Source organism: Thalia democratica, chromosome 1, assembly GCF_965202585.1.
Source record: "Thalia democratica chromosome 1, ktThaDemo2.hap1.1, whole genome shotgun sequence".
Lineage (NCBI taxonomy): Eukaryota > Metazoa > Chordata > Thaliacea > Salpida > Salpidae > Thalia > Thalia democratica.
In genome coordinates, this window is record NC_139165.1 from 70244448 (window position 1) to 70256419 (window position 11972).

At 25.9% G+C, this 11972-nt stretch overlaps 1 protein-coding gene across 1 annotated transcript; it reads right to left on the bottom strand.

The window, feature by feature from the left end:
- Nucleotides 1-695: 695 nt before the first annotated feature.
- Nucleotides 696-11503, bottom strand: LOC145831054 (TIMELESS-interacting protein-like). Its single transcript, XM_082938312.1, has 2 exons — nt 11423-11503; nt 696-1733 (listed from the first exon to the last, which is right to left on the bottom strand). The coding sequence occupies exon 2, from the start codon at nt 1710-1712 to the stop codon at nt 1065-1067; it is 648 nt and encodes a 215-aa protein (XP_082794438.1). The 5' UTR covers nt 1713-1733; nt 11423-11503; the 3' UTR covers nt 696-1064.
- Nucleotides 11504-11972: the final 469 nt, after the last annotated feature.

Genomic DNA, 11972 nt, shown 5'->3' on the forward strand with positions numbered 1-11972 from the left:
ATTTTGGTTTAGCTTTTTTTTTTTATAAAACTTATTCTATGGACAATTTAAATTCTTATATAAATTCCTTTTTATTATACTCTTTATATTTGCTAAGGTAATAAAAAAGTTTTTTATTTTCATAATTTTATTTGCTATAATAAAATCACTTTAACTTTTAAAATAATTAATTAATAACAAAAAAAAATTTTTTTAATTATGAAGGTAATTACATCGTAATTGAGAGATACACTGCTTTTTGAAAAAGCTAAATAAAATAGGAATATTTTCTTAAATTTAACATTGAAAATTTAAAATAGGTCTATAAAATGACTAATATGAGAACTAATATTGATTATGGCCAGTTTTTTTTTTCGCTGAGAATAAAGTTCTTTATCAAACTCCATCTATTTGCTTTAAATAGAAAAAATTAACAAGTTATAAGTATTAACGAAAATAAAATTCAAAAAAAAAGTTAATATTTAACTTTTGCCTTTTTCAAGGTTGACCCAAGGAAGTGACAATTTTATAAATGTTGATATAACTTAATAAATATTATTAGTTAATTAAGCTTTAAAAAATTTGTTTTTTGTTTGTTAATAATATAATGTTTAAAAAAAAATCAGAAAAAAAAATAGAACTTCAAAGTTTCAGACAAAACAATTTTTTACAAGTTTATCAAACACTCTTATCTTTTAAACAATGAGCTAATAAAAAGATGGATAAAATATGAGCATTTTAAAAACAAATAGTGCTTGAAAGATTTCAAAAATGTAATGAAGCATTACCTAAATATTTTTAAATTTTACTGCATTAACACAGTAGAAAAAGTTCTTTTTACTTGAAGAATAAATCAAGTTATGAATATTCATTAGTTACGAAGACAAGTTTCTACATTTACACTCAAATATTCAAAACTCAAAACTAATTAAAAGAACTACAAACACCTTTTTAGTTAACTTAAGTGCAGCCTTTTTTACAATACCCAATAATCTAAAAAAGAACATTTGAAATCAGGCCTAAAAAACACTAATTTCCTGCTTAAAAAACCTTTCGACCAACCTTCTGAAAAAAAACTACAAACACTAATTATCCTGACTCTGCAGAGAGGATGTACCGTAGATACTTACAAAACTTGGAGCTGCCATCTCGTTGTCATCATACTCAATTTCAGAGTCCTCATCATCGTCCCTGACTTTTTCATCCGATAGGGGCATGGACTCATCATCTAGGGGAAGCCCCATTCTCATCTTCTGCATTACGCTTCTCACCCTTCCCTTGCTGCCAAGGCTTTCAAGCTTCTCAAGTGTGTCTCCAAAAGTGTACTTTGGGTACAACCTGTGCGCCCAGTGCTCGATTTTTGACATCAGCAAGCTCAAGTCTTCATACTCGTGGCTGGGACCTTTGAAGTTGAGCTGCTCTGAAAGGGTCTTGAGCGCAGGAAGTCCCCGCGGTCCTAGCAACAGGTTGGGGTCCAGCTTGGGTCCCCTGTTTATTTTCTTCTTTTTTGTTGCGCTCGCCATGGGCACGGTTTCGAGTTCAGCAAAGAAACCGTTCTGGTCCTCATCTTCGTTCTCCTGGTTGACTTGAATGTTAGTGTCTTCAGAGTCAAGGGGAGCCGGAGGGGCGGGAAGTCTTACTGTATAAGTTTCAGTGTTGATTGGTTCAGTGTCTTCAACAGTGTTGGGCACATCAACAAAAAATAAATCGTTGTTTTCATTTGTAAACTCCATTTTTATTTTTCTATTTATTTTCTAGATTTAAATTTCATATTGAAAATATAAATGCTTTTACTCTATTTATATATTATTTTTATAATTAAACAAACAAGCTTACTTATAACATTTAGCTTTGAAAATACATTCCTAAAACTAGCTTTAAGAATCAGTCTATATATTTGAAAAAAATTATAGTTTAATATACTAAATGAATTTTGTAAAAAAAAATGTTTGTTAAATAACTTGAAAAAACTACCAATAGTTTATTAAATTCAGATAAAATTATAGATTAAAAAAATGTAAATTTATAGGAAAAATATGTTATATATTTTACCAAGCTTAAGACTCTGTCTAAAATAATACAACATAACATTTAATAAACAAATTCAGAGCAAAAATAATTTAAAACCGTTTTTTAATAATAATATATTTGAAGTCAGTGCACTGAAAATTTAGTCATTTTTTCAAACTACACATAAAAAAATATTTAAAATCGCATACTGTTTATTGAACAATAAAAAAGTGCTCAAAAAGTTTGGTCTAATGACCTGGTGTACGAAAAACCTTTCGGTTATCAAGTCGTACACCACATGCTTTTACAATCTATAACGAGCTAACAAAAATTATTTTTCTATAATCTGAAGTTTTAAACCTTAGGAAATAAAACGATCAACAAAAATAAAGAAAAGAAGATTAAATGAAAATTAACTAAGTAGTGAGTTAACTTAAAAAAGTTTTATTCAAAATGTGCTCAAAAACTTATCAAATAACATAAAAATGAAAAGGCAGTCTAAACCTAAAATTTTACAAGGTTCCAGTTTCACTGTTAATATCAAATAAATTATAAAAAATAAATTACAAGTTTTAAAAATGGTGTTCTAATTGTTTTATACAGAGGTCGGCAAACTGCGGCCCTCGGGCCAATTGCGGCCCGCAAAGGGTAAATCTGCGGCCCGCGAGCACGTTATCTTTTTGAATGGAATGCGGCCCGCGAAAGAAAATTTTGTGGCCCGCGAGCATGTAAATGCGGCCCGCTGAGCAAAAATATAGTTCAAGTTAAATTTTGTCGGTAATTTAATTAGTTTGGTTTTAAGTCTCTGTATAACATTTTAAAATAATTAGAAGAAATTACTGCTTTAGTTTAAAATGTGAAAAAGACAGATTAGCATTCTAACAGGATATTTTCCTGAGTTTTATAATAACTTCTTTTTTACAACAGCAAGTAAATATCTGAAAAAAAGTGTAAAGAGTGCTTGAATTTAATAAGTTAGTTATATAATACCTATTTATTAAATAAATTAAATGCAAATGTTTTCCATTTTGTACAAAAGTAATGCACAGTAATTAACTTAAGTGTCATTTCTTTATAGCTTTGATATTCGTTTTCAATATTTTTTATAGCTTAGTTTCTTTTATGGATTTTTTATTTGTAAATGTTATATTTTAGTGGAAAAACATTTAAAATAACATAGTAAAAAAAAAAGTTTATTTAATTTTTGTTTTGACACATTTTAATTTTTTAGAAGTTTTCTTTGTTCTTAAATTAACTTATATGCACACCAACTAAAAAAGATGCTCATATTTTAATGAATTAACTTTTATGCCTTGCATATCAATACACACATTTGCTGTTTTTTGGAGCTACCTATTCAATATAAACTAGATTTAGGGATGGTAAATTTAATAAGTTTGTACAGTTTTAATCAAAATAGTTCAAATTCAAGCAAATAAACAACTATACAATAACACACTCAGACTATCACTATTTGAAGACTTCAAATCTCAGGCCAACTAAGGCATTTTATAAGTTTTTGGCTAGAATTGCTTTTTGTATACAAAAATATCAGGAATGTTTTTGTTGACTCAGGCTGACTTTTTTGCTTGAAAGTGTGGCAAATTAAACTTATGATGTAAGTTTTGCTCAACCCACAGTGTTAGTTTGAGTTATAATATATGTTAAATTTTAAGTCTTGCAGCTGATATAATTCAAAAAACTATTTATATTATTGTGTACATTTAAGTGTGAACAATCAGTATTGCCAAAAAACCTGAATCCCGGAAAAGCTTTGAACTTAAAAATTTATGCTTAAAAATTCTGGAAAAAAACTTGAATTTGAGAATTTTTGAAAAAATCTGGGATTTCAAACAATTTTTACATGTTAAGTAATGAAATTTCGATTTGACACAAAAAATTTACCAAATAAACATTTCTTTATTTAAATATATTAAAGTAGCTTAACAGTGTTTTTTAATATTGACATATTTTTTAAGACATTTTTAAAACTTTAATTAAACTTTATAGTAAAAATAAAAGAAGGAATTGTACTTCCAAAAACTTTGTATTGGTGCATTGCACCTTTACTTGTAAAATTTCACCGATTGTTGTGCTTCATGTTAAAACTAAACCAAGAAATTCTACTAAAATGTCATAGTTAGTAAAAACATATCTAATAAAAATTCTCAGATGAGCAATAGTTTTTCTATCAGTGCTCTCATGTTAACAGATTGATTAAAGTTCTATTTGATTTATGCGACTATAACCTTAATGTATTTCCTAAATACGACTTTTTGTTGTCAATGAAGAAATAAACAAAAGTTTTTCATTACTGCCAACATAAATTCTTAAGAAAAATTTTCAATTATAAACGGTATCTCATTTAAAATAATAAATTTTGCTACTTTATAACTTGCCTTAACAATTTTTTCTGATCATTCTGTAGTTACCGAAGATAATCACGTGCTTTGTTGGAACTGACTTTGGTGATTTGTTTTTTTATCGTTTCTCACAATAACTTCTAACGTTTTTATTACTTTTATAGCTTGTCTTATATTTTACAATTAAGATGTTTAAATACAATATTCTTATTGCAGATAAAAAATTGCTATAATGCTTAATAAAAAATAAGTTTTTCTTTATCGCTAATAACTCAATAAAGTTTCATACTTTTGTTAAAATAGTTTAAGAAACTTAATTGTCCATTCCAGCTGACTTATATTTTTTGGCATGTGATTTATTTACTGTTAATAAACTTCGTTATTTCTTTATGTTGTGAACTTTGTTTTAGCTGGGTTGCTACACAAACAAGTTATTTTAAAAGCTTCAAAACTCAGGTGTGTGTGAAATTTTTATTTCAAACACTTTAAAGAAATCTTTTAATTCCCAAAATAGTTTTTATGACTGTAGTGTAGTTTACTAATTCTAGTTTTTCTTGTTTTCTTACACTTTGTGATCATCACTTTTTGATGATGATGACATTTTTACTAGGTATTTAAGCTTGATTAACAACTATTTATTAGCTTTTTCAACTTTTAATAAACTTAGACTGGTTTGATATAACTCAGACATGTTTGCTTTTTAAGTGGCAACCATGTAAAAGACTAGTTAGTAATAAGATAAAATATTTAAGTTTTCGAGAATTAATTATGTTAAAGAATTTGTTCTAGCTTTCTGGAATACAAACAGGTATTAATTTTAACAAGTTAACTAATTACTAAATTTTTTAATGCGTGTAAACTATTTAACACGCAAAATTTTTTTTGAAGTTAATATTCTTAGAAATATGAAAAAAGGGGTTGATAATATAACAAATATATAAAAGTAACCCGTATATTGTCTTTCAAGTTTGGTTTTTATAGAGAGTTAGGTTGTAAGTAAAATTACAAAAGTGTTAGGTTTAACTTATTAAGTGCTGATAAAAGTACATAGTTTATTAACACTTAAGTATATTAGTCAATGTAAATTTTATTCTAATAAATATTATTTTAAATAGGCATTCTATGTATAGCTAAAAGTCATTTAAAATGATAAGGTGAATAAAAGTAAAACTTTTCTCTAATGTGACTAAAACTAAAAGATTATTCAAATGTCACCAAAACTAAAACTGCGGCCCACGAAAACTTTAAAAACTTGAAATTTGGCCCGCGACCACCGACTCCTGGTTTGATAACTAATAAACTTTAACTGTATATCAATTAAAGAATTAACTTATGTCTGAATTTAGGGGTTAAAAACTCTACTGAAATTTGACTATTAATTTAGGTGATTACTTGGTAAAACTTTGTTTAAAAATAAATCATTGGTATTATAAATAAAAATTAAGTATTAAAATCAATAACAATTTTTAGTGTTAAACTTCAAGTTGTTTTAGACCAGGGGTCGGCAAACTGCGGCCCGCGGGCCAATTGCGGCCCTCGAAGGGTAAATCTGCGGCCCGCGAGCACGTTATTTTTTTGAATGGAATGCGGCCCGCGAAAGAAAATTTTGTGGCCCGCGAGCATGTAAATGTGGCCCGCTGAGCAAAAATATATTTCAAGTTAAATTTTATCCGGTAATTCGATTTAATTTGATTAGTTTGGTTTTAAATCTCTGTATAACATTTAAAAAAAATTAGAAGAAATTTCTGCTTTAGTTTAAAAATGTAAAAACAACAGAATAACATTGTAAGAGGATATTTTTCTCAGTTCATGATAACTTCTTTTTTACAACAACCAGTAATTATCTTAAAAAAGAGTGTAAAGAGTGCTTGGATTTAATAAGTTAGTTATATAATACCTATTTATTAAATAACTAAATGCAAGTGTTTTCCTTTTTGTGCAAAAGTATTGCACAGTAATTAACTTAAGTATCATATCTTTATAGCTTAGATATTCTTTTTTAATATTTCTTATACCTAAGTTTCTTTTACAGATTTTTTATTTGTAAATTTTATATTTTTGTGTAAAAATATTTAAAATAACATAGTAATAAGCAATAAGGTTTATTTGATTTTTGTTTTGACATATTTTAGTTTTTTAGAAGTATTCTTTGCACTTTAAATTAATTTCTTTGCACACCAACTTAAAAAGATGCTGAAACCACTTTTTATTTTATGCTTTAGTTAGTTTAAGTTTAGTTTATGCATAATTTTCTAACATTGTTGTTTCTACATGTAATACCTAAATTTGTACAGATACATTTAAAACAATATATATATGACATAACTTAATATAGTTTTTGTTAGGTATACATTTTCATTTTTCAAACATTGTTTTTGACAAACTAAGTTAACTTTAATGCCTTGCATATCAATACACTAAATTGCTGTGTTTTTGAGCTACCTGTTTAATATAAATTAGATTTAGGGATGGTAAATTTATTAAGTTTGTATGTTGTTAATCGAAATGGTTCAAATTCAAGCAAATAAACAACTAAACATTACCACACACTCAGACTATCACTACTTAAAGACTTCAAATCTCAAGCCGATTAAGTCATTTTCTAAATTTTTTGCTAGAATTCCTTTTTGTATACAAAAATATCAGGAATGTTATTTTGACTCAGACTAGCTTTTTTGCTTGAAAGAGTGGCAAGTTAAACTTATGATGTATATTTTGCTCAATCCACAGTGTTAGTTTGAGTTATAATATATGTTGAATTTTAAGTCTTGCAGCTGATATAATTCAAAATGTACCCGGAAAAGCTTTGAATTTGAAAATTTATGCTTAAAAATTCTGTAAAAAAACTTAAACTTGAGAATTTTTGATAAAACTGGAATTTCAAACAATTTTTCTATGTAAAGTAATGAAGCTTCGATTTGACACAAAAAATTTACCAAATAATTTCTTTTTTTATTAAAAAATATATTAAAGTAGCATAACAATATTTTTTAATATTGATACATTTTTATTACATTTTTTTAACTTTATTTAAACTTTATACTAAAAATAAAAGAAGGAATTGTACTTTTAAAAACTTTGTATTGATGCATTGCACCTTAACTTGTAAAATTTCACCGATTGTTGTGAACAACCTTCGCGTTGGAATTAAACCAAAAAATTCTGCTAAAATGTCAAAGTTAGTAAAAACATCTCTAATAAAAATTCTCAGATGAGTAATAGTTTTTCTTTCAATGCTCTCATGTTAACAGGATGATTAAAGTCTTAAATTGATTTATTCGACTTTATAACCTTACTGCATTTCCTAAACACGACTTCTTGTTGTCATTGAAGAAATAAACAAAAGTCTTTCATTACCGCCAACATAAATTCTTTAAAAAGTTTTTAATTATAAACGGTATCTCATTTTAAGTAACAAATTATACTACTTTATAACTTGCCTTAACAATTTTTTCTGATCGTTCTGTAATTACTGAAGATAATCATATGCTTTGTTGGAATTGACTTTGGTGATTTGTTTCATTATCGTTTCTCCCAATAACTCCTAACTAACGTTTTTTTATTCTTGTAGCTCGTCTTATATTTTACTTTTACTTTTTTAAAATGCAATATTCTTATTGCAGATAAAGAATTGCAATAATGCTTAATAAAGAATAAGTTTTTTTACTTCGCTGATGACCCAATAAAGTTTTATACTTTTGTTAAAAATTTTTAAGAAACTAAATTGTCCATTCAGCTGACTTATATTTTTTGGCATATAATTTATTTGCATTTAATAATTTTCGTTATTTCTTTATGCTGTGAACTTTATTTTAACTGGGTTACTACACAAACAGGCTATTTTTAAAATTGAATACTCATGTGTGTGTGAAATTTTAATTTCAAACACTTTAAAGAAATTTTCCAGTTCTCAGAATAGATTTTATGACTGTAGTGTAGTTTACTAATTTTAATTTTTTTTTGTTTTCTTACACTTTGTGTACTTTTTGATAATGATGATATTTTAACTAGGTATTTAAGCTTGATTAAAAACTTTTTATTAGCTTTTTCAACTTTTAATAAACTTAGGCTGGTTTGATACAATTCAGACATTTTTGCTTTTTATGTGGCAACCATGTAAAAGACTAATTACTAATAAAATATTTTATTAAGTTTTCGAGAATTAATTATGTAAAATAACTTTTTTTAGCTTTCTGGAATACAAAACGGTATTAATTTTATTAAGTTAACTAATTACTAAATTTTTTAATGAGTTAAACTATTTAACACGCAAAAAACTTTTTTTGAAGTAAATATTCTTAGAAATATGAAAAAAAGGTTGATAATATAACGAATGTATAAAAATAAACCATAAATTGTCTTTCAAATTAGGTTTTTATAGAGAGTTAGGTTGTAAGTAAAATTACACAAGTATTAAGTTTAACTTATTAAGTGCTTATGAACGTTTATTAACACTTAAGTATATTAGTCAACATAAATTCTATTCTAATAAATATTAAATAGACATTCTATTTATAGCTAAAAGTCATTTAAAACAATAAGGTGAATAAAAGTAAAACTTTTCTCTAGTGTGACTAAAACTAAAACTGCGGCCCGCGAAGACTTTGGAAACTTCAAATTTGGCCCGCGACCACCAACTGCCTGCCGACCCCTGTTTTAGACTAACTATTTCTTAATCTAACAAATTAAATCACTCAAATAAAAATTTAGTAAAATTTTCAAATAGTTCAATAATAGCTTATACATTTAGAGTTGAACTAAACTTTTTAAATATATTATTAGATAAAATGAATAAACTTTTTTGCATATTTAAAAAAGTATTTGTTTTCAGATTAACTTAATCTAAAAAATCTTATCAAGTATTTTTTTTATAGATCTTATGCTATTAGTTATATAATATCAAACAAACATTTTAATTATCTTATAATAAATGATTCAAACAATAATTTTTTTTAATGTTATTAAAACTTCTAAAAAGGCATTTGCTTACTTTCTTTATTCAAAAGAACTTTTATCTATAATAGATTTCTATATATATTTGCCACCTTCACTTCAGCATTTAGTCACATCATTACATAACTGGGACACGTTCAAAATCCACCCGCGTTCAATATCCACCTGATCAGAACCCACCTAGTCAAATTCAAGAAACGCTTACCAATTGGGGGTGAGGACTAGGGGTAACAGTGATAGTGAAAAATAAATAAAAAGTTAATAATAAAAATTCAAAAAAAATATAAAATAAATTAATTAATAAAGAAAATATAAAAAAAGTGGGTGGATATTTTGAACGCGGCTAGATTTTGATCGGGTGGATTTTGAACGCAGGTAGATTTTGATTGGGTGGATTTTGAACGCGGTAGATTTTGATTGGGTGGATTTTAAACAAGGGTGGATTTTGTAGTATACCACATAAATATATATATTTCAGATGGTAGGTTACTTTTCAGAATAAAAAGTTTATAATATGAACAATATAATATGTTTTAAAAATACTTTACAGTTTTTTAAGATAATAATTTAAAAATCATTTGAATAAGTGAACAATAACATTGTCTTAGTTACAAATTATGCTGATTTATCCTCGGTGTCTGGCCACCCTATCATAATATACAAGGAGCTTGGTTTTTGCTATGTTTTTTATATGCTTTTTGAACTATTAGTTTAAAAGCTTTAAACTTATTTTCATTTAAAGATAACTTTCTGATATTCTATTTGATCATTTTTAAATTACAAATCAAGGTTACACCCAGTAGTACTATTCAGTAAAGACTAAGTCTTAACAGGGTTGCCACTATTTAAGTCAAAAAAACTGTCCTAGCTGACCAAATACTGTCTAGAGTAAACTAAAACTGTCCTGAGTCATCTTAAATTCTTCAAGTCTTTTAAAGTTTTTTTTTTATTTTCAAAATTTAATAAAAATCAAGTTCTTCAACAAAGTTGGTTGTAAAATAACAAAATATTGAATCTAAATCAACTAATCCTCATTCAAAATCGAGAAAAAAGTCTGTCCTGAGGTTATAAAAACCTAAAACTATACAGAGTTTTTCATAAAAAAAAAACAAAACTATCTCAAGTCAACTTAAGTTTAAAACTAAAATTCAAAATAGCCAGAGCTGTTGTGAGTCATCCTGAGATTTTCAGAAACTTCAAAACACCTGAGTGTGTGGCAACCGAATAGTGAAGAAAAATAACTCATACAAACTAATTTAAATTTGTCTGGTATATATACATAATTATTTATAAGTATACTTGTTTTTATTTGGTTACATAAGAATTAATTTCTTTTTATGTTTAAAGGGTCACTACTCAAAAGTAATATATATTTGGATAAAATAAAAAATGATTATGTAGATCTAACTAAAAACTTTTGTTTTTTTATTTTTGGAAAAAATAAAGAATTTTAATGAAGTTATTAAAGAAGAATTAAAAAGCTGCTAAAATAAACTATACTTAAAAACTTATTTTAATCATAACTCCAAAAATATTAAAAACTTTAAAAGAAAAAAAAAGTGTTTGTAGGTAAAATCTATTTACATACACATTCTTTTATTCCAATATATCTTACTTTCAGAGTTGCCACTCATTTTTTCAAAAAATTTTCCAGGTTTTCCAAATTTCATCCAGGTTTTTCAGGTTTTCTTCCAGATTTTTAAAAGTATATCTTTTTTTGATGATTTTTAGTAGTAAGTTATTATTTAGTTAAAAAAAACTGCTATTCAAAAGATATAAATTACTTTAAGAGTTGCTGTAAGTATTGCAACTTATTTTATTATGTTGGAACCCGTACTAAATTCTTGTAAGATTGTTGTTCAAAAGACGTTATGTTGGTTTAATACAAATAGCTAAAAGTCTACTTAAATCTTTTCTTAGTTTGAACGTGTTATCTTTTATTAATTCTTGTTTAAACTATTTTATTAAATGATTATTTGATATTTTAAAAGTTGCAATAATTAGTACTACTAAATAAAATATTCTATTTTTTAAACAAGAACTAAGTCCTAGAAGTAAGTGCTAGAACTGAAATAAAATTTAACAAGTATGAAGAACTAAAATTTGTTATAACTTACTATTTTTCTTTGATTTCTTCTTACTTCTATTGACACTTTTCTTTCAGTTAACAACAGTTTTAAAAGTAAAACTTAAATTTTATCCCTTAATAGATTATTTAATTTCTGTAAAAAAACAATTGACTTTAATAAAATAGTAAAATGTTCTGACTTTTCCATTTTAAAATTGAAAGTTTAGACATAACTTCAAAATAAAAACTACTTTATCACAAAACGTGGTGTCATACTTTAACACAAAAATGAACTGAAACTTAATATTTTGCTTTAGTTTAATGACTTTATATTAGTCATTTTTAACTAAATAAAACAGCAAGTGAAACTATTATTTCATTAAAATATACAAAGCTTGTGACTAATCTAAATAATACTTTTCAAGCTTCACAAAAAATTTTTATTTAATTTTAAGAAAAAAATAATGTATTAAATTGACCTTATGCTAAAATAGAAGAATGACAGCATACAAAATGCGCATTGTTTAGTTTATTATATATTTTACTATATTTTATAAATATATTTACTATCAAAATAATTTGAAGAGTTTTGTGTCCAC

Coding starts and splice junctions, on each gene's coding strand:
- LOC145831054 (XM_082938312.1), bottom strand. CDS start 1,712: ATGGAGTTTACAAATGAAAACAACGATTTATTTTTTGTTGATGTGCCC.